Source organism: Bipolaris maydis (genome assembly GCF_028858645.1).
Source record: "Bipolaris maydis strain C4 unplaced genomic scaffold PSV08scaffold_3, whole genome shotgun sequence".
NCBI lineage: Eukaryota > Fungi > Ascomycota > Dothideomycetes > Pleosporales > Pleosporaceae > Bipolaris > Bipolaris maydis.
Genome location: NW_027093859.1, coordinates 1,600,977 through 1,625,466, shown reverse-complemented (window position 1 = coordinate 1,625,466; position 24,490 = coordinate 1,600,977). Strand labels below are relative to the sequence as shown.

General features: G+C 51.5%; 12 protein-coding genes across 12 annotated transcripts; 7 read left to right on the top strand and 5 right to left on the bottom strand.

Annotated features, from left to right (window-relative positions):
• The first annotated feature begins 973 nt into the window (after nt 1-973).
• On the top strand, nt 974-3,075 carry PSV08DRAFT_30415 (uncharacterized protein). Its single transcript, XM_014218967.2, has one exon. It carries the CDS (start codon nt 1,057-1,059, stop codon nt 2,929-2,931), a length of 1,875 nt encoding a protein of 624 aa, XP_014074442.1. The 5' UTR covers nt 974-1,056; the 3' UTR covers nt 2,932-3,075.
• Nucleotides 2,786-3,481, top strand: PSV08DRAFT_276010 (uncharacterized protein). Its single transcript, XM_066092535.1, has one exon. The coding sequence runs from the start codon at nt 2,969-2,971 to the stop codon at nt 3,242-3,244; it is 276 nt and encodes a 91-aa protein (XP_065949598.1). The 5' UTR covers nt 2,786-2,968; the 3' UTR covers nt 3,245-3,481.
• A 249-nt stretch (nt 3,482-3,730) lies between these two features.
• Nucleotides 3,731-4,163, bottom strand: PSV08DRAFT_348678 (uncharacterized protein; the record flags this gene model as incomplete). The annotated part of the gene is made up of 3 exons (XM_014218968.2): nt 3,731-3,751; nt 3,904-4,098; nt 4,161-4,163. 3 exons carry the CDS (start codon nt 4,161-4,163, stop codon nt 3,731-3,733), a joined length of 219 nt encoding a protein of 72 aa, XP_014074443.2.
• Nucleotides 4,164-4,636: 473 nt separating this feature from the next.
• Nucleotides 4,637-5,067, top strand: PSV08DRAFT_166998 (TAF19, transcription initiation factor TFIID, subunit TAF13; the record flags this gene model as incomplete). Its single annotated transcript, XM_014218969.2, has 2 exons — nt 4,637-4,694; nt 4,790-5,067. Coding segments are annotated over 2 exons (336 nt in total), but the record flags the coding sequence as incomplete, so codon positions are not given.
• A 488-nt stretch (nt 5,068-5,555) lies between these two features.
• PSV08DRAFT_197222 (JAB1/Mov34/MPN/PAD-1 ubiquitin protease-domain-containing protein) lies at nt 5,556-7,199 on the bottom strand. The gene is made up of 3 exons (XM_014218970.1): nt 7,014-7,199; nt 6,243-6,955; nt 5,556-6,184 (listed from the first exon to the last, which is right to left on the bottom strand). Exons 1-3 carry the CDS (start codon nt 7,116-7,118, stop codon nt 5,968-5,970), a joined length of 1,035 nt encoding a protein of 344 aa, XP_014074445.1. The 5' UTR covers nt 7,119-7,199; the 3' UTR covers nt 5,556-5,967.
• Nucleotides 7,192-9,805, top strand: PSV08DRAFT_217956 (uncharacterized protein; the record flags this gene model as incomplete). Its single annotated transcript, XM_014218971.1, has 3 exons — nt 7,192-7,248; nt 7,491-7,615; nt 7,669-9,805. 3 exons carry the CDS (start codon nt 7,192-7,194, stop codon nt 9,695-9,697), a joined length of 2,211 nt encoding a protein of 736 aa, XP_014074446.1. The 3' UTR covers nt 9,698-9,805.
• Nucleotides 9,806-10,121: 316 nt separating this feature from the next.
• On the top strand, nt 10,122-11,544 carry PSV08DRAFT_386241 (uncharacterized protein; the record flags this gene model as incomplete). The annotated part of the gene is made up of 3 exons (XM_014218972.2): nt 10,122-10,700; nt 10,754-11,105; nt 11,170-11,544. The coding sequence occupies 3 exons, from the start codon at nt 10,122-10,124 to the stop codon at nt 11,523-11,525; spliced, it is 1,287 nt and encodes a 428-aa protein (XP_014074447.1). The 3' UTR covers nt 11,526-11,544.
• Nucleotides 11,545-12,491: 947 nt separating this feature from the next.
• Nucleotides 12,492-13,544, top strand: PSV08DRAFT_275980 (uncharacterized protein). Its single transcript, XM_014218973.2, has 3 exons — nt 12,492-13,020; nt 13,075-13,329; nt 13,385-13,544. Exons 1-3 carry the CDS (start codon nt 12,700-12,702, stop codon nt 13,523-13,525), a joined length of 717 nt encoding a protein of 238 aa, XP_014074448.1. The 5' UTR covers nt 12,492-12,699; the 3' UTR covers nt 13,526-13,544.
• A 1,532-nt stretch (nt 13,545-15,076) lies between these two features.
• PSV08DRAFT_369068 (uncharacterized protein) lies at nt 15,077-16,190 on the top strand (the record flags this gene model as incomplete). Its single annotated transcript, XM_014218974.1, has 5 exons — nt 15,077-15,425; nt 15,477-15,666; nt 15,720-15,823; nt 15,875-15,990; nt 16,050-16,190. The coding sequence occupies 5 exons, from the start codon at nt 15,077-15,079 to the stop codon at nt 16,188-16,190; spliced, it is 900 nt and encodes a 299-aa protein (XP_014074449.1).
• An 885-nt stretch (nt 16,191-17,075) lies between these two features.
• PSV08DRAFT_217949 (uncharacterized protein) lies at nt 17,076-18,182 on the bottom strand (the record flags this gene model as incomplete). The annotated part of the gene is made up of 4 exons (XM_014218975.1): nt 17,076-17,350; nt 17,411-17,526; nt 17,575-17,773; nt 17,825-18,182. 4 exons carry the CDS (start codon nt 18,180-18,182, stop codon nt 17,076-17,078), a joined length of 948 nt encoding a protein of 315 aa, XP_014074450.1.
• An 857-nt stretch (nt 18,183-19,039) lies between these two features.
• Nucleotides 19,040-20,327, bottom strand: PSV08DRAFT_217946 (Cut8 six-helix bundle-domain-containing protein). Its single transcript, XM_014218976.1, has 2 exons — nt 20,097-20,327; nt 19,040-20,028 (listed from the first exon to the last, which is right to left on the bottom strand). The coding sequence occupies exons 1-2, from the start codon at nt 20,170-20,172 to the stop codon at nt 19,169-19,171; spliced, it is 936 nt and encodes a 311-aa protein (XP_014074451.1). The 5' UTR covers nt 20,173-20,327; the 3' UTR covers nt 19,040-19,168.
• Nucleotides 20,328-20,449: 122 nt separating this feature from the next.
• Nucleotides 20,450-24,294, bottom strand: PSV08DRAFT_408015 (rRNA-processing arch domain-containing protein). Its single transcript, XM_014218977.2, has 5 exons — nt 23,531-24,294; nt 22,329-23,481; nt 21,692-22,281; nt 21,081-21,643; nt 20,450-21,031 (listed from the first exon to the last, which is right to left on the bottom strand). Exons 1-5 carry the CDS (start codon nt 24,224-24,226, stop codon nt 20,851-20,853), a joined length of 3,183 nt encoding a protein of 1,060 aa, XP_014074452.1. The 5' UTR covers nt 24,227-24,294; the 3' UTR covers nt 20,450-20,850.
• Between the last annotated feature and the right edge of the window lie 196 nt (nt 24,295-24,490).

The window sequence follows — 24,490 nt, the reverse complement described above, 5'->3', positions numbered from 1 at the left end:
ACAGCAGCAAAGTCCCGCGGGCCATGCCATGACGGTGCTGAGACGCAACTTGAGTCGCTGGACGTTTGCTGGCAGCGACTCAGCCGACGCGCGCCCTTGGCTCGGTGAGCGACTTGGCCGTGGATCCCCTCGCACTCGCTCGCACTCGCTGCATCCATCTGGCCCATGTACGTACTTACATATATCGGGGCGCGCGGACTGGGGCGCAAAAGTAAATGCCTAGTGGGCGTGCAGCGGCCGCCAGTGAGGCGGCGGGGAGGCGAGGTCGAGTGGCCGGCGTGGGCGGGCTTTTTACTTTGTTCTTTTTGCGCCTGCGTTTTGCTATCGCCGGACTGCCTGCTTTTCTGAGACCACAGCAACTGCAGCACCCGCGCCAGGCCCCAACCGGCCAGCCAGACCGGGGGCCCCCTGCTAGCGCCGCTTGGTGCAGCCCATACCTGCGGAAACGCTCTCATTGCCTGCCCCGTCGTGTCTGCGTCCGTGTCTGCCTTCGCCGCCGCCCTCCCCCCAGACCTTCGTTGTCACTGTCGCCCTTCATCACAACATCATCGCCGCCTGGCACCTCACCACCCCCCTCCCCACCACAACCCCCTTCTCGCCCCTTCTCTCCCCTCCCCCCCCACCATCTCCATCACCACCACCACCACGCCTCACCGCGGCTTCTTGTAGCACTCACCCTCTGTAATCCCCCTCGACGCCTCCTGGATCCACGGCTGCTGCCCGTCCCCCCAGACTTGTCGTCGTGCTGGTGCGCCTGTTTTCCTCCTTATCAAGTGGCCCGATCAGCGCGCCTCTTGCCCTCCACGTCATCATCGCAACGGCTTAACTGCTGGTTGCTTCTCTTCCTGCACTCCTTCGCACCCTGTTCAAGTCCCCGTAACCCCTTTTAATATCCCCCGTCTTTCCTGCGCAAGTGCTGCCTCCGACTCTGCGCGCCCGCTGCTGCGACTGCTGCAACGTCATCTCGCAGCTCCACTAGCTCCCCGACCTTCGATGCACACGCCCCTCACAACGACAGATGACCTCTGTTGCTTTTAGGCTCTCTCCTCTCTCGCAATGCAGTCCATGTTCCGCCTCCCATGGTGTAACGAGTCGCCTGGCGACAAAATCATGGAAAAGTCTGCCCTGCACAAGCAGAGGCCGCTGCCCGTCGTCGACATGCCAGCCTTCATGAGCAAGATCAAGCGGAAAAGGACAGACAGTCCTGAGCCCTCGCCCGCGCACCACGCGCATGTAGTAAAGAAGTGGAAAGATGCTCACGGTGACATGAAGCCGTCGGTGCAAAGTGCACCTGCTGCTGCTGCCTCTGCCTCTGCACCTGCACCTGCTGCTGCTGCCCACGTTCCCGACGCCAGGCCAAAGGCGCTGCCTGCAACCAAAGAGACCAAGAGCAAGCCTTCAGCCCCTCAGCAGCGGCCTGCTCAACCAAACTCCACCACCTCACCTGCATCTACTACTACTCCTACTACCACCACCACCATGGACTCTGGTTTAACCCCTGTGCAGCAAGCTATTGAGGCTCAAATCAACTACGAGATCTTGCTCAAGCACAACGAACTACGCTTGATTGAACAGGAGCTAGCCAAATGCCAAGTCTCGCTCGAGCAACTCAGGCGCTGCTCTCTCATTCCTTTCCCAGGCACCGAGGGTCTCGATGTCAATGTCAGCCTCGGCATAGGTCCGTCTTTGCAGCCAAGTGCAGGCTACACGCAGCCCCCGTATGCTGCCCCTTGGGGAGTCACTGACGGTCCCTACACTCGCCACTACGCAAAATGGCTCATCTCGGACGTCAAGTTTGATCCCGCCTCGGAGCGTGCGCTCGCCCAGCAGGCTCAAGGTTACTTCGGTACTGGTGAGGGCAGGACGACGCGCGGCAGTTTTGCTGACTACGGCTCAGCTCACAGAGGCCGCACGTCGCGAACTTCGACTGGAATGTTGAAGCTCACCCCTCTTGGTGAAACTCCAGCACCAGCGCCAAAGATAGATCCTTTGTTGCACAAGCGATCCACCGACGGCCAGTGGGTGCGCCTCTATTGTGCTCAGTGCGGCCACAGCAACTTTTCAAACACTCAGGGCTTCCTCAACCACTGCCGCATCAAGCACAACCAAGTCTTCAAGAGCCACGATGCTGCAGCTATTGCCTGCGGTGTACCTGTCGAGCCCAATGACGGCGCGAATCCTGTTGCGGCCACTGAGCCTGCCAGCATGCCTGCAGCAACGCCGACAGTGCCCTTTCCTACTCCGGCTACCTCTGGTATTGTTCACCCGCTCGCATCTCAAGCCGCACCTGTTGCACACGCTCCACAAGTGCACCGTCAGTTGAATGCTCCATCTTCCAGCGAGTCCAAATCTGCCCCGCCTTCTAGCTTCATCAAGACATCATCGACCCCTTACCTGGCAGCCCGTTTCCAAAACAGCGGTGCTCAGGGTGACTTCAAGGAGATTCTAGAGACGGCCCGGTCCAAGATTGATCTGGATGCGATAGACACCTCGGATGACGACAGTGCAGACACTAGTGTTGCGCCGACCCCGGTAACAACCGTTGCTCCCCACCTAGCCCGTCTCCCTGCTAGTGCTCCTGCAAGCAAAACTCCGGCAAGGGCAGGCAGTAAGAAAGGTTCCCATCCAAGCCATGCACGCCTTCCCATGTCTCTCCCATCTCCCATTAAGCCTCAAGGACACGATGACATGCCACGCTCGCCCGTCGACCTTAGCCCTCACACAGTCGAGTCGAACCCGGGTCTAGTTAGCGATCATGATGACGATGATGACGACGATGCAGATGATGCGCACAGTCAACCTGACCTTGCTCTTGACACTCACGTCATGGTCGAAGACTCGAGCGACGTTGAAGGTGTGCAAGAACGTAGGGGCTCTCGGCAAGGATTGCACGGGTGTTTTGAAAAGGGCGAGGCCAGTCGTGAGCATTAAGCAGGAACGAGCGAGTTAGGTCCGGCTTGTCCTGTTAATGTCTCCTTGTCCATTACGCCCTTTCCCCCCAATAATGCCCATGTCCTTGAACGATGTTATTCTTCTCCTTTTCCTCTCTTTTTTCTTCTTCTTCTTCTTCATCTTCATTATACACGGGTGCCAGCAATGGACAGGGAGGTCCGCTGGTCAGGACAGTGGAATTGTTCTGCTTTTCGTCTTTTTTTTGTATTGCTCTGTCTTTTTATGTTTTGTTCTCATGATTCAACAAAATCAGTCAGACATCTCATCTCACGCGCGCCTCCCAAGGTGTTGAGTAAGGCGCTGGAAACGTCGTGTATTATCATCCCCTGTATGGAACAATTGGTGTTCTTTGGTCGGAAATTTGCTGCTGGGGTGGTTTAGATGGATTTCGGGGTGCTGGTACACTTTTTTTTTTGCTTTTGTGCTCCCCAATACACGGTTGACTTTCGAACGGGTCAGCAAAAGTCTGCGAGTGTGAAATCTCGCTTGCCCTGTATATATTTTAATCTCATGACGCTCTGCACTTTAGACTTTGTTTTTTTGAAGTGTTTGTGCCTTGAGTTTAATATGTTGATGTTGGTGTTTGTGCGAAGAGATGACATGTGTTTTAGAGATGATGCCACGATATGCTCTTGAATATTATACAAAACACTTCCCCCATAACGCCTCGCTTTAAGGAAACACGCCCATGGTAGCTGGCATCTTACTGTTCAAAGAATACAGCATACCATCCCACTTGCCGCACAGAAGAAATCCACATTAAACCTCATCTTCTTGCTCATCCCATAAACTCGAGTGCCTATTTTTTGGACGTCAGTTGGTTGGAAACTTCCTCCTTGACAAACACCAGCCACTTTGCCCCTCGTCGCATACAACTCTATGGCTGAAATCCCCCCCCAAAAAAGTGTAAGAAGGAAGGAAGGAAGAAAAAGAAAGAAGAAAAAAACTCACAGCCATAACCACACACGCAATACTAACATATGGACTCAAGCGCTCGCCAACCCTCGCCGCCTTCCACAAGGGCGACACAATCCAGTTTTCCTTGTTGCGATCGATTATGCCAGGGAAGACCGAGTGCGCGTATGCCGAGGTGCAGATTGTGAGGAGGATGACGAGGAGGAGGGATTGGAAGTTGAAGAGGGCCGTCTAATGGTGCATGTGTTAGTTTGGGGGGAGGAGGTTGCGGAGAAGGATGCGAGGGATGGTACCATGATTGTTGCGCTGAGGAGGTTTTGTGCGATTTATGTGTGGTGAGAGAAGGAAAAAAAAAAGGAGAGGAAAAGGGTGAAGTTTGTAGTTAACTGTACTTGTGTGTATGTCGCATGTAACATGTGGGTGGGTGTTGGTTTCCGCGGCGGACGGAGGGGGGGGGGGGCCAGTGCGCTGCTTGGTGCTGACCCGCCCTTTCGATCGTCATTGCAAGGTTGCGGCGCGGTGGGCGGCGCTGCTTGCTTTTGGAAACCCACGACTGAACAAAGGAAACGACTTATCGCGTGTGATAGAGGCGATATAACTCATTTTGTATGCAAAAGACTCATCACTTGCAAACGCCGAGGATAAAGATACAAAGCAACAATCTCGACGCGGTTTAGATACGAAGCCTCAACGCCATCCAAGCCAGCGCCGTCGCTGTCGTCGTCGTCGCCTTTCGCGCGCGCGCGCACTCTCTCCATCACCGCAAAACATGACGGAACCGCGTATGCGCCTGCGCCAAAAAGGCCAGCAATTCCCCACGCAAGACTGTAAATCTCTCTCTCTCTCTCTCTCCCTCCCATCCATCCTCACTTTCCACACATACACACATACAAAAACTAACCCGGAAGTAAAAAAAACACAGTAGAAGCCTTCCTCCTTGCTTTCGGCGACAACGACTACCCGCTCCCCGAAACGGTGCGCGTCCTCGACGAAATCATAACCGACTACATCATCGAAACATGCCACGAAGCCGCGTCGGTGGCGCACCACGCGCGGCGCGCGAAAATCAAACTCGACGACTTCAAGTTCATGCTGCGCAGGGACACGGGCAAGCTGGGCAGGGTGAGCGAGATGCTCGAGACAGACAAGGAGTTGAAGCGCAAGCGCAAGGCGTTCGATACGGATGAGGGCGCCGTCCTAGCGGATAGGGAGAGGGTGGGCGGCGGCGGCGGCGGCGCCGAGAGGGCGGAGGGGGCGAAAGAGGGGGCGGAGGATAAGGGGAGGAAGGAGGAGGAGGAGAGGAGGAGGAAGAAGAAGAAGAAGAGAAGAGAGGAGGAGGAGGGGGGTGTGGGGAAGAGTGTGTGATGTAGGGGTTTGAGGGCCCGGTTGGTTGGCGGTGTAATTGCTGTTTTTTTTTAAAGAAAAAAAGAGAGAGAGAGAGAGAGAGAGGCAGAAGGGTGGACATGGAGATTTTGTTTGCGTAATGGGGGGGGGGCGGGTTGAGTTATAAGGAAATACGGATACCCCTCAAAGAAGAAGAATGAAATTGATATTGTTACCACCAAATTTCATGCATGTGTTGATTGTATGGGATGATGTTGTACAGCTCCACTTTGTCAATCACCTTCTTATGTACAGCTATACAACACTCACTGGGCAACACACAATGGTGAATACATACAATCCAGCAGGTCAAAATATCTGGCATTCCAACGTTCCAACATATGCCCTCAGCGTAGTGATGATTTTAACCACCGCGGCCGCGTCAAACAAAAACTACTAGGTATACAGCGCTTTTACTGGGCAAGGGCTTTTGTTTTCTCTTGGACTGGAAGCAAGCAGCCTGCAGCTCGACCACCTAATCATCTTCGTCGTCATCATCATCATCATCATCATTTGTCATGGCTGCCATTCATGCCTTGAATCCACGAGTTTCCACGTTTCCAAGATCCGCCCACATTTCCCCATGCTGAATCTATCAACCATTTTAGAAACGGGCATTCCCACGCCCATGTTGCTAGAGGCTTGACTCCGTCTAGAATAACGCGTTAGCCAAACGCCAAACTCCTTGCAATGTATCCATTTTCTTTTTCGGCATGCTCATGCCTCTTGTTCCCTCTGCTGCCTTCCCTTGCCTCCGCCTCGTCGGTCACCTCCCTTGCCCCTGTTTTCGCCGTCTTTCTTGCCTTCGCCGCCAAGAACATCACCACCACCCATCGTCAGCGCTGCTGTTGCCAGACGGTTCGAGAGGTCGATTTGTGTGCGGATTGTGTTTGCTAGGTATGATACCACAAGGACATCCTGGATGTGTGCGTTGCTGCTACATGTTAGCAAAGCCGGATATCACTAAAAAAAAAAACTGTGTCTCAACATACAAGTCACGCTCAATGTCAGCAGGCTCAACCTTGGGTGCTAAGCTGAGTGCGTTCATCAGGAACTGGCCCAATGCGGATGAAGGCTCAGCCTCTTCGTCCAGAACATTGTTAACGTAGGTGGACACGCGCTCAAGCATGTCAAGGACATGTTGGATGGCGCGCTCCAATGAATCCAGGTCGGTCATGACCTCTTGTGACCGGTCCTCGCTGTCCTTTGCGGATGAGATGAGCTCTAGACCCGATCTCTCGGCCTCGCCGTACTTGATCTCATGGGGCACTGGGATGAACAGGCAAGAGTCGGCCGCGCGCTCGGCAGTGACACCAATGGGGGCGGAGATGTACGTCTTGGACTCAATGTCCTGACCCGGTACGGTCGACACAGTCAGATGAACGGCGGGGTGTGGCCATGTTCCGTCGCCCTGTTGGCTGTAGAAGTTCTGGATGAGGGCGGAGAAGGTGTTGAGGTCGCTGCTGGTTGCGTACCAGCCGACGAGGACTTCGCGGGGGTTGGCGCGGAGGTGGAGGGCAAGCATCTGCTTCTGGTAGTCCATGTCGACCTCAACCTGCTCAGCCGTCTCGGTGTGAGGGACAGCATAGCAGTTGCGAATCTCAATCTCAGTGCCGTCTTCGCTGCGGGTGCCGAGGAGGGTACCAATGACGCGTTCCTGGTCGGCGGGGCGGCGGAGGGCATGGTCGAGGATGGAGAAGACGGCCTGTTCATAGCGGGTCAGAGAGCGAAGCTGACAGCCTCTCACTGCAGTAGTCGCATACCTGGGGCTGGATGGCGACGTTCAGCGGGGCAGTCGATGGTTGGGCACCCAGAGGCGCAGGGCCGAGGGGACGCGCGAGATGGAGGAAAGAGTCGTTCTCGGCCATGATAGCGATTGTCGTCTGGGCGGCGGTGATCGTGGACGTAGTCGTGGTGTTGAGGCGCTGGCGGCTATCAAAGATGACAATGTGGTTGGTGGGGCACGTCGATATTCTTCACGAAATCTGGGCAGGTGCGGTAGTTCGCTTGCACGGGCCATGTCGATATATTTTCTGGTGGGACCCTTGAACTACAGGCGCATCCAACTGACGCGCTGTAGCGACTCGAAAAATTAATTACTGCGCGACACCAGGACTACTTCAGGGACACGAGGTAGCTGTTTGTGTTGAAAATATTTTCAGGCGCTGGGAATTCTGCTATTCATCTCAATAACGACCAGGCGCATTCAAGAAGCGCGCGCATAGCGACTATGGCGCCAGTCAGAGGACGCGGTGGTTTCCGAGGTAGGGGACGAGGCAGAGGTGGCGCAAGAGGAAGAGGAAGAGGTGGCGGAAGAGGGGGATTCGCTGCTGCAAGGACCGCTGACGAGGTTGAAGATTCGTGAGTATGGATATTAGTTACAGAGAGGGTCGTCTACATGCTAATTGCCAAATGAAGCAATGTCAACATGCGTGCACTGTCCGACTCTGAACACAGCGAATCCGAAGGCTCCGACAGCGGTGCTTCCGACGACGATGATGACGACGACGACGAGGAAGAGGCTCAGCCAGCCGCCAACGCCTACGCAGCTCTCCTCCAATCTTTCTCCACCCGCGATACTGGCTCAGATGAACCCCGGAAAAAGAGGCGAAAGCTTGAGCACGATCACGAACTGGAACAGGCCGCTGCCACAGATACAGACCAATTGGAAGACGCCGAAGCCAATGCGACTGACCGTGAGGACGAGGCAGAGCAAGGCGATTCCGACGACGACCAAGTCGACGGAGATGATGTCAAGGAACAGGAGTTGGAAAAGACCTACGAGAAACACTTTGCAAATCCAGACGAGAACGAACTGGCAGCACGGCTAAAACGGATAGCGGCAAACCAATGGTCTTCGCACAAGCTGCGCACGACATCAGGGAGCGCAAAGGGTTTTGGCATTCTACAAGTCCCGAGCGACGAGGTCCAGCCACCCTCAAGGAAAGTGAAGAGCATTCGTGACGTCGAGTTGAAGGCACGGTTGGTGGAGAATGCGCATAAGAAAGTTGGAGACTTTGACCCAGTCGAACAAACCATTGCGCCGTCCCTGTTTGGCTACCAAGACTTGCTATTTGCTGCGCGAACAGTACAAAATGCTAACCGCCTTCGAGACATCACCTGCCTACATGCGCTAAATCATATTCTCATGACACGCGATCGTGTGCTTAAGAATAACGCAAAGCTGGCAGCTGCAGGCGACGACGACGATGCCGAATATCGCGACCAGGGCTTTACGCGCCCCAAGATACTGTTCCTTCTTGAGACCAAACAGGCCTGTGTGCGCGTCTTGGACTCTATCACCAAACTCTACGACTTCGAACAGCAAGAAAATAAGAAGCGATTTCTCGACAGCTTTTCACTACCAGAAGACAAGTTTTCGGACGACAAGCCTGCTGATTTCCGCCAACTATTCGAAGGCAACGACGAAAATGAGTTCCGCATCGGCGTCAAGCTGACACGCAAGACGCTAAAGTTGTTCTCAACTTTCTACAACTCCGACATCATCTTTGCTTCTACCCTCGGTCTGCGTCGAGCAATCGAGTCTGGCGATCCCAAGAAGCGAGATTACGACTTCCTATCATCCATTGAAATGGTAATTATGGAGCAAGCGGATGCAACCCTGATGCAAAACTGGGACCACACAGAGTTCGTCTTTGAGCATCTGAATCTTCAACCAAAGGATTCTCATGGCTGCGACTTTTCACGGGTGCGCTCGTGGTACCTGGACGGACACGCACCACACATTCGACAGACCATTGTGCTCTCAGCGTTCCTGACACCAAAGATCAACACTCTGTACAACAAGCACATGCGTAATGTGGCCGGGCGCTTAAAATATGTTGCCGATAACACAGATGGCCTCATAGAAACAATGTCGTATGGAGTGAAGCAGACATTCCTGCGCTTCGACTCACCATCTCATCTTACTGATCCAGATGCGCGCTTTAAATATTTCAACACATCCATTTTGCCATCAATAAACCGCATGCCACGGCCACCAGAGGGAGGGTTGGGTGTTTTGGTCTTCATTCCATCTTACCTGGACTTTGTCCGCGTGCGCAACTCGCTCGTCGACTCGGACTTTTCATATGCTTCAATCAGCGAATATACCGATGTGACCGATGTGCGTAAAGCCCGCTCACACTTCATGAACGGAAAGCACTCGCTGTTACTGTACACGGGCCGTGCCCACCATTTCCATCGTTACAAGATTCGAGGTGTTAAACGGGTCGTGTTCTACGGCGTGCCGGAGAACCCGATATTCTATGACGAAGTGGTAGGCTTCATTGGCAAGACGTTGGAACGGGCCGAAATTAGCAGAGCAGAAGCCAGTGTCAGGGTGTGCTTCTCGAAATGGGAACGGATGGAGCTGGAAAGGATTGTTGGCGCAAAGAGAGTGGGCAAGATGGTTGCAGACAAGGGTGATGTGTTTGACTTTGTATAAACATGTATGATCTAGAATAGAAGGGGAACGCTTGGGATTCGCTCACATGGCATTAGCACTCTTATTGATGGGACGCAGTGAATTTACGCTGAATGTACGATTTCATCATCACGATTACTGCCACTTCTCGTGCCTATGCTGCCTACCTGAATGAAGTCAAGACACGTGCTTTACCTGAGTGTGACACCTATCTGTGCACACATAATGAAATTTTCGTTTACTAGTGATTTCAAAATCACCTGGCTGTTTGTAAACTGCTGAAGCGTGACTTCCACATTGGTCACTCGCTCCTGCCTTACCTTCACTTTCACCCAGTCAGGGTCTATGGGTACTTAAGTAGACTCGTCTTTCCTCCAACCGTTGCTCTACACACGGGTCTTGAAGTAGCAGCAAAATCAGTCTACTCTCTTCGTTCGACTTCAAGATGAAGCTCCAGTTCGTCTTTGCTGTATGGATAGCCACTCTCGCCAGCGCTGGCGTCATCGTGTCTCCGAGCCTATCACCTGAAAACGTCACCCATGTCAACGTCACTCTCGCCGATGTTGCCTTAATTGATTCGGAATCTTCTTTGATAGCTCATACTCTTGCCGAGCCAACCAAATTCGAAAAGTCTGCTGAAATTGGGCGTACGCTCGATGCGGCCATGAAGTCCAAAGACAGTATCGCGCGATGGTTCTTCAAGGACTTTCCCAACTTTCAAGAGACATGCCAGAGTCCCTTTGACGGTGATGGGCGGGAGGATCTGGCGAGGTGGGGCTTCGACGACAGTGAGAAGTTGAGGAAAGAGGTTGAGAAGGAGTGTGACTTCGACGTGTATCATGGTATCAAGCCTGCTTTTGATGAGCTAGGCTTGGACACCAAGGCAGAGAAAGACGGTGGGCCGAACAAGTGCTTCAAGATCAATCATCGTGACGGTCCTGCTATCAAAAGGCTCCCGGATGGTTCTCTCCCTCTCGAGGCAAACCAGTACTACGATGTGTGCGGCAGGGAATATAGGGCAAGTGTTTGCAGATCAAACTATTCGACAAAACTATTGCTGATTGAGATTTCATGCAGGCAACAGGTGCTACATACGAGTTCGCCGTTAATCCAAACGGGCTCGTCGCTCTCATGAACATTATGAGCTTGAGTTTCTGCGCCGAAAAGTTCACCTGGTTCCGAAAGCCACTCCCCGAAGAGCTACCTCATATCGGTACACCCTCAGATATAGCATGGGCTGTCTGGAACCGAGCTGGCGCTTCCAACATTGCTGATGTCAAGTACCTCCTTGTAACACAGATTATGAACCTAACTTCTCGAGATATGATCAGAACAGCGCTTGGAACACTGCAGCCTCCTCAGAGTGAGACCCAAGTCTGGCCGGGCAGTGACTTTACCATGGATACGGTTGGGGGCAGAGCAATATTGGGTTAGTAGTCAATGTAACACTAACATGATTGGCACTTGGGTTTTGATGCTGACTTGATGACTAGGGTCGCCGATTGGACGATGGGCCGGATACTTCCTCTTACAGCACAAGAAGCAACTCGGTGGCAATCGATTCATTTCAAAGGTCAGGGTCTTTCGGCCCAGCACTGCTTCTCTTCCGTATCTCGTCTTCTATGTAGATCCCACACCAGCTGGACCTGGTTCAGCTGCGGAGGTATTACCTCGTGAACTAGCAGGATTCGAGGGCAGCCTTGAGGAAATCGGAGGGTCTGATGGTACGAACTCATCATATATTGTGAAAAGGAGTGCCGATGGCAAGCACTTGGTGCGAGAGCATATGTTCCATACTGAGACTTGGGTAACGAAGTCCGAGGAAGATGTCATGAACTTTGGCCTCTGATGCGACAAGGCAATGTGACCGGCTTCAAGGTTCGTCCGACGGAGGATACATATTCCAGAAATTATGGTGGCTGGGCTGCTTCCTAAGAGCAATCACCAATACTGACTAAGAGGTGCATGAGGCTTTTAACTAGGCCAAAATGTACCGACTGCCTGCATGTGTGTTTATCTGCTCGTATTATACATGTCGCGATGGCCGGGGCGGATGACTGTATCAGGCCAAGTGCAGTTCCGCGGCACGAACGGGCGCAGGTCGCGTTGAACATGATCTCATGGAAGCCAGTGTGCTGCAAGGGTTGAGGTTATGCGGGGATATCGTCATGAAAAAGCGTGAAGAGCTGGAGGAGAAATCAAGGCACATGGCGCACCCAAGGCGATCTAGTCGTGACCATCTCCCCCGCCCAGCATTGTACCTGCGTCGCTTGCCCACCCAGCATCGTGATCTAGACGTATGTGTATGTCAAAGGGCGAATCGTGCCGGGATAAACGGCAGAACCTGAGCGGTCCGTAGGACTTGGCAATATTTGCACGGTGGTTCCGGCTCCTTCCTTCGCGGGGTATCGTGACGTTCTGTTGCCAACCAAACCTAAGCCACCAACTCCACGACCATACCACTCACACACTGCCAACCAACAGAGACCCTCGGTAAGGCCTCTTTGCTATCCCCATTTATGACTCCACGCTGAAGCATCGAGGGGCCGGGCTTGATTTGCCGAGTGTGCGGTGAAGGGCCACGTCGGAGGGGCTGGCTGGGGCGCTTTCTTTAACGCCAGACTCCACCCGCAAGATAGGCGCGAAACACGTCTCGCCAAGACTACGCCTCATCCATTTTTGGCCATGTCCAATGGCTCGCGCCCGTTCGGAATGCTCATGGTTCCAGTGTAGCGCTACATTGCGCTGACACGGCCAAGTACCTCAATGAGCGGATCGTGGCGGTGTGCCGAGCCCTAGACAAGCTTTTCTGTCCTCCGGTTCTGGGCGTCGATATGGCTGCGAGCAGGAAACCCGAGTCGAGCCTGTCGCTCTTATTTTAGCTACGTGGTACCCGTGCCCCTGCGAGCTACAGGACATACCTGCCTTCTTTTTTGACACCCTGGGACTTGAATTACTCTTCCACATTGCTATCGTTGCCTGCACGCCGGTGCCAGGTCCGATTCTTGCGCATCTACGCCAACATGTTGCGATTCGACATTATTCTCAAGTTGGCTTTGGTCCCGTCGATACTCTACCTGCTCATATCTGTGGTTTCGGTGGCTTTGACAACGCACTATTGGATCCTAACCGACTGGGTTGTACCACGAGGCGTTCTCGTTACGACCTCCGAATTCGATGAGCGAGCGAGGCAGTTTGTGACGGATGCGACAATTGTCTACTTTACCGATGCAGATACCGATGCGACAATTGTATCGGGATGCTTGAACTTGGCCGCAGCCGTTATCGCCATTATCGCATGGAGTACCTTGCGAAAACCAGGGATGGACGCCTTGATTAACTCGGTTGGTAGCTCGGTTCGTACACGGAAACAGCAGAAATCTAACTCCCATGCCTAGACTATACGCCGTTTCTGGATACTCAGTCTTGTCTTCATGTCCCTTGCTGGAGCGGTCATGGCCATCGTATCGCTCGCACTGCACTATACGAAACTGGGCAACGACCAATGGGGATGTACCCAGGAGCGACTGATGATGAGTGGGAAAATGAATACAAACGTCTACTGCACCCGAGAAATGGCCGCATGCCGATTTCAACCCGGATTTGTCACTGGTCAGGATAAGCAGAATGCTAGCGTTGCTTGCAACGAAGCCGTAAGTCCCTTATCATCACATGTTGCGAAATGCTTTTTTACTAACATCAAAGCAGACTGTAGTCAAGTGGATGCAAATCATCTTACTTCTTCTCGGGCTTACTGTACTATCCATGTTTTCCCTCCAGGCTTACCTGCGTCGAACCAGCAGGGAGACTAGACTAATGGGACAACAGGCCCTTACAGAGAAGACTTGAAGCGAGCAGGTTTCCCGGACTATAGACTACACATGATTTCCCACGCGGTCAACGAATTTCCTTGCACCACATCATTCTTGGCGTTTGTTTTTCTTTCTTAGCATGCATATGCATTGCACGACACTGCATCAACTTTGGGCGTTAGTATCCCCCCTCCTCACAAGTGGGCCACTTGCGATACACGACGTAACGAAATTTTTAAAGCACACGATAATGGCTTGATGAAGCGTGGGCTGGGATGGAAGTTGGCAGAAGCTACATGCCTGTCACTCTTCTTTCTGGTTCCACACAAACTTTAATTGAACAAACTAGACGTTTAGCTCTCCTTCCCCCCTGCAAAAGTTTTGTTCATGTCAAAATCATGCTGGAAATCCCGACAATACCCTGACACCTTCACATTCCATACCTACCTTTCCCCACACACACACGCCCACAACCCGCAACGTAGATCCCGTCTATCATCCCTGACGTCTATCACAAATTGTGGCGCACAACACACATACGTAGATGGCGAAATCCACATTCCCATTGCCTTTCTGTTCTGCCTTGGAAATTCCCCATCCCACTCCATGCACTCACTAACGCTAAGCGGTTTAACGGCCTTTTTTGTTTGTTTCCACGGCGAGGAGTAAAGATGCACGCTTGGGCGTAGTGGCTTCCCACTCACGCTGCCCACCCACCACCCTCTTTTAGGGGGGTTTTCTGGGGAGAGAGCGGCTTGGCAGACGTCACAGGGGAGACGTCATTGGGTATGGGGGTTTGTGCAAGGAGGTGGAAACGGGGAGTTGGGAGTGGTGAGTCTAGCGGAGACGTGCAGTGGTAGTCATCGGATATGACGGGAGGGCTAGTTTCTTTTTTTTCAAGGGAATGGACGAGTCTGGAGGAAAGTTGTGTTTTAGTCGCTTTGAAAGTACAAAGATGGTTGATTTGATGATTATGTGGTATTGGGCATTTTCTGTGTTCGGGAGTAGATGTGATGAATGTTTATAGTTGCGTAATAGATCAGGATAAAGAGTAGTAGAGATGTCATTTCATGTATGGGATTTTCTTAAATGGCTTCGTGATGCATGTAACAGAGAGAACAACATTGCCAGTATTGACCTGCAGTCTTTAATATGTCGGATAATTGCTAGGAGGAGCGTCTGAAAGCTGAATATGCCAGTAAAACAATTGCAGCTGTGTGAGTTATTATGGGATTGATTTTGACTATCGATGTTTACCATGACATCCCCAGGAACGTTCTGAAAGATGGCTTTGTACAGCCGATGCGGAGTATTTGTCCAACCTCCAAGACTCTTTGATGATATGACTACCATCAGTGATGAGTGAATTATGGTGGGTCAACAGCATCCAGGAATGAATGATGAAGATGAGAGAGCTCAGTGATGTTAGCTATATCGTGACTGCCATTAACACGGAGACCACCCAGCTGTTTGTTTACACACCGAGGCCGCTCCTTCCTGTCGCAAAGGACGTGCTTTGCGCACTGTATTCCTCCACGTTGTAATTATCAACTTCCCAGAAAATCTCATTTCCGTTCAACACTACGAGATGGCGCCCAGCATCGCCTACCCCGGCTTGTATGCTGAAGTCACTGTTGACGGGTGCCGGCTGACAGAGTACGATGACGGCGAAGATGCACACTCTAAAACTAAAACAGTTTACATCCAGTCAGAAGCAGGCGAGCAGTTCGGCGTCCAGTACTTCATACCTCCGAGCTTATTCATGGAGTACGGCATCAAAGCAGAGGTCAGCATCGACGGTGTGAGCATGCGCAAGTACATTCATGACAGCTACGTCGGCCGTCTCCATGGGGTATCAAGGCATGCTTGCGCCAGTAGTGCCCACATTGGGAATCTCTTCATTGGGCAGCGATTTCGATTTGCCACTCTAGACACACGTAAGCTCAATTCCTTCATCTTCTCAGACCGTCCTAACAAGATTCCTATAGACGATGAGACAGAGACTGTCAACACAGCGGTACAAAACCAACTAGCAGTCACGGGTGACATATCAGTGTCTTTCTATCGCATAACCAACATCCGTGTCGCAAGCGCAGGCAAGAAGGCACCGACTATACATGAGTACGACAAGGTTCCAGAAAAGGCATTGAAGGGCTCGGCAGTTTCGCTCAAAACACAGTACAACTCCAGGTGACTTCTCACTTACCCGAACCTGCTGACTGGTTGGATAGACTCGACCCGTTCGAACGCATTGCACCGGTTACGTGGGTCGAAGCCGATCATGTCGATGGAGACCGCCCATTCGCTGTTATCCAATTCAAATACCGCTCTGCAGGTACGAGACACTGCCCCAGAAAAGACAAAGCCTAACGAAAGTATACCGTAGCTGCTCTCCGATCACTCCATATACTCCCCCCACTTCAGAATTCTATGTCCCTAGAGAGGGGCTCCGTCAGCCAACCTTCAATGGCGAAGAAGGCTCTGCCGCTCGGTGTTTATCACGTAACAAATTTCCTATGTCGGTAGAACTTGCAAATCCATGACTAACCAATTGTATGCAGCCCGGGAAAGAAGTGATGCCGGCAACGAAACGACAGCGCACCGAGAATGACGAGGACCCCGACGTCAAGTTAGTAGGAGAAAGGAGTGCAAAACGTCGATGTCTGCCCACCGATAAGGACGAGATTATTGTACTGGAGTGATAGCGCTGCACATGCGAAAAAGGATGGTCATCTGTGGAGTGAAGGAGGGTCGCGCTGTGTTCCGCTGGTATGGATACGTGGTGTCATGGTTGAGAGGACATGTCTCTGATGCTAGGCATATTCCAAGTGATATGTTCCGTCAAGTAATTACAACCAAAATAGAAGATCCCAGATAGCACATCCCCCCCAACTGAGCTTTGCGCTGCGAGATTATCTAAGACATGCTCCAAAATTTGCGGTCTTATTTTCATTCGGTCGATCAAAAGAGACTATACTTTACCCTTCTTAGATGCTATTTGCATGAAAGAGAATGAATGGCATAATCAGTTGCTTTTTCAATACTGGTGACTGTACATTTGGCAGTTGACAGGCTATCTCTCATCGTCGCAGACCTCAGCTTGACTTGCCAGCTTGATAGGTACCAGCGACGAACTCTCATCATTGGTCTGGCATCTTGTTACGATTTGAGGCACCTTAAGGAATAATACATGGCCAGGAGGAAGAGCTGTTTTTATACTCTCGTGGGGAAGCTGGAGAACCTGGTTTAGTGATGATGGGTGAACCGCTTGGATCCTTGGTTGAGGGAGTGGGTTGCTGTTCATGTTTGGTTGCCGAATAATGATGTCCTTGCACTTCCCACTAACCTTAAGGCTAGAGTTACAAAGGAGAAGTGCGGACTGGTCACTTCAAGGAATTACATGGATTGTATTTAAAAGAAATACACTAGAGCAGGTTGCATACAAAATGTGCTACTCGGTTTGCCGACAGAAAGTACGAGCAAAGCGTAATGTCGTAAAGAAGCGGTTGGTAAGCCATATGAGAATGGGATGTAAGAAAACAGTGCCCTTGGTCCGCCATCATCATGCTATATTACCAGATTATGCTCTACGTAAGATCAATAATCTCGACACCACGCTTGTTGACAGTGATGTTGGGCCGTGGACGCTTTGCCGCCGATACGAACGATACCTCATCGTCGTCCTTGCTACCTTCAAAAGTAGCTGAGTACTCGCGTTTAGGGCCTGAATCTTTCTTAACTTTTGTCGGAAGACTGCCCTGTTCCGACTCTGCTACGTTGATTACATGCGCTCCATCCTCTTTGGCTTGAGTGGGTAGAGGAGACGGGCTCCGCGGGATGACGAGTAGTGATTGAAGGGCAGCTATAATTTGTTAGCTGAAGTATATACTAAGAAAAAATACTAGATATTAGTGGCGCATACCTCTCGAGCGGTATTTGAAGTTGAAGGCGGCAAAGGGCAGTCGCTGCAGATTGACATAATCGTAGTCTGTACGGGTCGGGCTCATATGGTAAGGCTCTTTAACTTCCCTGCCTAGCCTTTATCAAGAATCAATATAGATTTTCATAACAATCAAGGGGACATACTCTGCGCAGTGCGTCAATGCCTGTCCTTTCAGTGCCTTTTCCGGGATCGGACCGACACCGGTTTGCTTCTTGTCGACATATGGCCTGTTGATGCACACTTCTCGGAGATTCTCAATGTAGTAAGCTTTGAGGGTGATGATACCAATCAATTTCAGGTCTTTGGTGAGCCCGTCCTCCAGATTGTAATCATATGAATCTTCTAAATTACATTTGTTAGCAGACACAGTTCAACCGGTGGCAGGTATCTCACCAATTTGAAGTTCGGAAAAGCAAAACATTCGCAACGTGCATTGTCCTTCGGCAATCTTTGTCACAGTATTGTTGAACACTCGCTTCACGCTCCCCTTTGCTCTTTGATATTGGTGATCGCCGATGATGCGCGAACAAACAGACTTGCCGTCTATGTAGAGTTTGACGATCATAGCGTAGCGAGAGAATGGTCGATGGACTTCAATGTGAACTGCGAATTCCGCGGCAGATTTCGCTTCGATGTATTTGGTGACAGTGGTGGTGGTTGTCTCGCCGTCGTCCTCGTCAAACTCTTGTAGTCGTGCCCCATTGCATTCGACGTGAACTTCGAGTCCAGGGGTTTCTTGCGTAATAGCCATGGTTTTATGTGGAGCAGTACACGTCTATGTCAGACCTGGATGGAGAAAAAAGAGCGGCCGGAATATAAAGGCCTGCCAGAGAGATGAAGTATAATGGATGTGGCGAGGTTGTGCGTGTACATGTGTTACAGCAACGGCGAGAGTGAGCAGTGTGAGGTGAAGATGAGAAGCTTGAAGTAAAAGTGAGAACTTTGAAGTGAAGGTGAGAGCCTGTGGCTGCTAGTCGTGATTGCCATTCTTGTGCGGCACAGCAATGCACCCCTGTCACGCCTGCCCATGTTGTATATAAAGCCCAGCTGCCAAAATAGGTGACACCACCACAAAAGCCAGCAGAGATGCCCCTTATGCAAAATGCGCTTAAAACTGTACCCTGTACCTTATTGCTCAGTAACGCCCAAGATCAACAATTTCACAGCAAGGAGACGGCAATTTCGGTATATAATAATATTCTATTCACTCATCAATACTACAGGTAGGTACTACCTGCACAAAAAACACCTCACTAACCGTGGTCCTATTCCAATCGAAAGCCTTGATGCCCAGAAGCAAGAAAAACCAAACAAAGGAGAGAACGCAGCCCATCGCAAAGGAGCCCAGATGTTGAAGGGTACATGACAGGTAATACTAACAAAACATTGCGCCAAAGAGGCGAGAAACACAAAGCCTAAGAAATGAAATGTCGAAGCCTCGCAAAGAGATCACATCCAGTACGCCTTATGCATCAAAAGCCCATGTGCCAGATGCCTATTGTACGTAAATAGAGATTGAAGGAAACGCTATGCAGTCGTTATCATGGAAATATACCTCCATACAATGGTATCATTTGCTGATGTGGATCAGGCCGTGAGTTTTGGAAGATCGCAATGGTAATAATGCCGAGATGGATGGTGGAAAGTGACTCGGTGGTGAGGAACCACCGATGAAAATGGAGATGGGCAGTACCAGTAGATGCTGCCATTTGAGCTAGCACCAACCGGATTGACCATCTACCATGCACCTATGCTGGCGGAGGAGCCACTTCCGTAGTTCCCGCTCAGTAGTTGCTGGCGAATCGACATGGCATCAGTAGGCCCAGCTGTGGCTGCATTGCCAGTCTCGGCACCCATCCAACCGAGACCCCCGCGCAGCTCATTCACAGCCTCTTGCATCTTTCCACCTGAGACCTCATTGTGCTTTGCAATCTTCTGATCCCATCCGCCATACTGGAGTTGTATTCCGCCTGCTCTCTTTGCTGCCTCCCGAATGACTATTGCCCACGCTTTAGCCATCTCTTCATATGCCTCCTGTTTGTGTCGGTTGTGCTGGTAGGTATCCCAGTTGGGAAGACGGTGGAGAATTTCGGTGGCTCCATCCAGGAAGGCGAGTGAGGTGGCAGGTTGTTGTTCGTTTGGTGGGAGGAAGTGAGGCGTGAAGTCCTTGAGAGAGTCCAGCAGATCGTCAAGCTGTTGGCGGACCCTGTTGTATGCATAATCTGATGATGCACGGTTGCCAAACGGAAATGCCCCCTGGAATGCCGCCTCATATTTGGACAAAACTTCCATGGCTGATTGAATACTGGGGCGAGGCGCTGTGGTGACGACTTCGTTACCAATATCTGGGTGGCGCTGACAAATGGACTGTAGTAGGTTCCGCATCTCGTCGGCGCTTAGTGTCTCGAGGAGGCGTGGCAGAGGGAGCGGTCGACCAGAAACATTGGTTCGCATACGTTTCATGCCTCGTGGCGCAGGTCGGGGGAGGATGGCAGGAGAAGTAGATGGGGATGAACTCATGCGGTCGTCGTCGCCGGCACTTCCCTCATCGTCGGCTTTCCGCTTGCGGCCCGTCATGGCAGTGGAAGATGGCATTACTGAAGACAGTGTCTGAGATTAGTTGCTGGCCCGTGGTTGATGTTTTGGTAGCAGCGAATGAACATACTGTTGCGAGTGGGTGAGCGGCGGTTGTTGTTGTTCAAGAGGTGAGGGGGCGTGAAAGCCTGATATTGTACGTTCATGGCGACAACGAACAGCCCGCAAACGCTGTGAAAATCGCAGATCCGCTTTGCGGGACACCAGGCGGCGGGTAGTGATGCGTAGAGGGTGGCGCGGGAGGTGATGTTCTGGCTGCGTGGGCGGTTTGGGCGGTGTCGGGTGCGTTGTTGTTGGTGGTGGAGACAAGCAGAGCCATGCCCAGCAGAACCCAAGATGGTACGTGCTGGGAGACCGACCGTGCACCACGTCACGTGTTGCCCAGTGTAAAAGCTTCTGCTATGTGCATCTCTGGAACCCCTCGTGTTGCACGGCCTTTATCTCCGGACTAATTCGATTCAAATACCCTCATCATTACGGCAATGTTACAAGATATCACGTTTCTAGTTGCAAAATGTGCTGGAAATCATGTATCAGTGGGGGATCATCTGCCAGGGCACTAGGTCCGCGGCATCTGATCTAGTCAATTTCTACCCAGGACACACCTTGTGGAGTCTCTCCTTTTGAAGGACCAAGCGGTGAATGCCCCTTTTGCGCACCTGAAAAAAAAAACTTGCTTGTTCGTTTTGTGGCGTCTTCGTCAAGACGTCATACAACGGAACGCCATCTACATACCGCACTTACCTGCTAAATAACGAAAACATTTACAGAGACTCAACAATACCATGTTATACAAGACGCAGACGCAGACGCAAAAAATCAAGTTAGAGGTAAAGAGACTGGGCAGCGACAAGATCCCGACGAACGAGCTCCAGTGCTGCAGTAAACTTTTGCTCAAGCTCTTCACTGCCCATAACTTTGGCGGCTTGGGCTATCTGCCGGAGCAACTCCTCGAGTCGCCTGAAAAGGCGAATCAGACTGCCTTCGTAGACATCGGTCATTTTGCTGAAACACATTAGCTATGGATCAAGTACAAGCGGCTGGGCGAACATACCAAATCTCCGAGAAAGTAGCACCCTTTGACCAGGCAAACACGACTTCCATAAGCTCGTATTTGAAAGATTTAAGGTATTCCTCTTCGTTGAGCGTCAGCTTACTCTCTTGCGACATCTTGGCGATGACTCTGGCTTGCTGCTGGATCTCGCGGTAAGGCTTGGCGAGTTCTTCTTTTAGCGCTGGCACTTCCTGTGTCTTCTCCTCAAAGATGAAACAACTCAGACAGGCGGCGCATTGCTCGGGTGATAGCTCATTGAAGAAACGGTTAAAGAGCAGTTCGCTGAGAACTAGCTCGTCGCCCGTGCTGATTTCGCAGGCAACGCGGGCTTTCAGCTGGACGACATCGGCATCGTCAATGAAGCCCAGTCGACGCAGTACACGTTTCCTGCTCTTCAGTTCGTCAAGCTGAATAACGGACAATGCATTGGCGATCTCCTTTTTCGTGTTCTTGATCTTTTCACCAATTGCAATTTTCTTTGCGTACTGGCTGTAAAGCTCAGGCAACCTGGGCGAGTTGTGAAGAGGATTCGACAAGAGACGAGATTCCAGTACTTCAATTTTCTACGTCAAGTTAGTCATGCACTATACCAACAACTTGTGAGCACTTACCCTTAGAAGCCTCTTGAAGCTTTCGTCCTTGATATTCATGTTTTCAATAGGATCCAAAATGGCAATACCGTCTGGGAAACGCTTCTTGACTTCGTTGAGTGCCTTGCGAACATTGTTCCTCTGTTCCGTTGACTTGAGATCATTTGGCAAGAATACGCGTAAGTGGCCAATTGACTCAATGCAGTTCAGGACTACGGGTACCACTTCCATCTTGCCCTTGTCCCCAGGTGCAGGCGGCCGGACACCAGGGGGCAAGCCATCGTTTACTACAGGGGCAAATTTGTTATCACTGCCGACGATGAGCAGAACATCGACAATATACGACTCTTGAGGTGGTAGGACTTCGCCCTTGTTTGCTTTGCGAGGGGCAAATGCTACAACTGCACCCCATCCAAAATCGTGGTCTTTGTAGCTGACCTTGACGAGCCGGCCACCCTGCAGGAATGGTAGGCAGTAGTTGGGGTGAATGATTACGTCGCGCATGTCCTTGGTGTGAGTGTCCAGTTGCTGTCGCAGGTTGTAGTAGTCCTTGACGGCGGCTTCATCAATGATGGTGGTGTTTAACTTTTCTTGCTCGAGTTCCTCGAGTTCTGTGGCTGTCAGTGAATGAACAGGATCGATGGAAAGTAGGACTTACGTTTTTCTAAATTGGAGACACCAGCTGTGCTCTGGAATTGATAGAAGCATCTTTCCAACATGAACTCGGGAGAAATGCCTTCCACTCGCATCAGGTTCAATATCATATTGTAGCCAAGATGGAAAGCCGAGTTCAAATTGTCCTGCTGACCACGTACAATTTCCTTGGCTACAGCAGGCTCCATCTGTTCGTCAATCATCATGATGACAATACCACGGTCGTCAAGACCACGACGACCAGCTCGACCAGACATTTGAATAAACTCCGAAGGCGTAACCCATCTTTGGGATACTCCATCGAACTTGCGTACGCTTGTGAATACAACAGTCTTGGCCGGCATGTTGAGACCGATAGAGAACGTCTCTGTCGCGAAGAGTACTTTGATCAAGCCCTCCTGGAACAGGATTTCGATGGTTTCCTTGAGAATGGGAAGTAATCCAGAATGATGAACCCCAACACCTCTCCGAAGAAGAGGAAGAATATTCTGGATCTGAGGCAATTGCCGGTCCTCCTCCGAAAGCATCTCAATGGCGCTGTTGAACACCTTTGTGACCATCGCCTTCTCGGATTCGTCGTTGAATGCAAGGGAGCTCATGGCTAGCGCATAGTTTTCACACTCGCGCTTGCTGAAGCTGAACACAATGACGGGATTGTAGCTCTTAACCATGATCATCTTGACAATCTTGTAAATGTCCGTCTGCTCTCTGTTGCCGCCTGTATTTGTCTTCTTGTCCTTGCCTTTGCCCTTGCGCTTGGCCATAAAGTCCTTCGCGGCAGTCCCAGCCTTGTCAGCGATTGACGACATGGCTTTTTGGAAGTTCTCTTCACGGAATACGCCCTTCTCATCAACCACCAAATGTATACCATCGGCACCGGCAGGGAAGAAATAGTGTTGTAGCGGAGTTGGACGGAAATCGGTGTAAACGACGTGACATGGCTGGCTGTGGGTTTTGGTGATCCATTCGGCAAACTGCATCGAGTTGGGAATGGTGGCGGACAGAAAGACGTAGCGGACCTTGTCGGGGAGCAGAATGATAGTCTCTTCCCATACGACACCTCTCGACTTGTCGCGAAGGTAGTGCACCTCGTCAAACACGACCCAAGCTACTTCACGCATAATTTCGGAACCTCTGTACAACATGGATCGCAGAATCTGCAAACGTTAGCCTCTACGAAATCTGAGCTTTTTGCGCGATACGCACCTCTGTTGTCATGACTAAACATGTGGCGGTCGGGTTGATGGTGACATCACCTGTCATGAGACCGACGTCGCCGAACTCTGCCATGAACTCTCGGTACTTCTGGTTGCTGAGGGCCTTTATGGGACTGGTGTAGATGACTCGCTGATTGTTCTTGAGACATTGTGCAATGGCGTACTCTGCCACAACCGTCTTTCCGGCTGAAGTATGCGCTGATACGAGGACACTTTCGTTGCGTTGAATCGAGGCAATAGAGACCTGCTGGAAGGGATCCAGTGCAAAGGGCCATGTGCGCGCTGGCTCTGTCGGGGGCTTGTGCTCAGAAATGGGGACATAGTCGTAGTCTGGCGGTAAGGCGACCTGATGTCGAACCTGATGTGAAAGTACTACGGCCTGTCCGTCTTGGGTCTGTGCCTGCAGTCCAGCAGCAGCAGCAACCTCGCGCGATTGCTCCGTCTCGAAATCGTCGGTAACGATAGGCTCGGGCTCGGCATCACGCTTCTGCCGTTTCTTCAGTGTCTCAGCTGCACTGTTTTCGTTTGCGCCACCTTGTGCTTCTGCGGGCGCATCCGACATGGTAGCATCTTCGACAGGTACTGGCGACTTGACATCGCCGTTGGCCTGGCGCTTCTTGGTCTTGCGGGGCGCAGCGTCCTTGGAGGGGCCGCCCTCAAAAACTTCAAACATATCGTCATCCATGGTGGGAAGGTGTGTGCGCGCGCTCTAGGTGAAGGGGGTGATATGTGGTGGTGTAGCTCTCATGCGACGGAATGACGAAGAATGGCTATGGGCGCAATCAAAAAAGTAGGACGCACAGACCTTTGCTGCCAAGACATGTGCGTGTGGGTAGGGAAGCTGCTCTCATCGAACCACCGCGAGACAGCTCCGCAACATCTCCCCTCCACAACACAGCCAAAGTATGCTCCAGCTCTGCGCCAATTGCTACCTTCACTAACCGCCCAA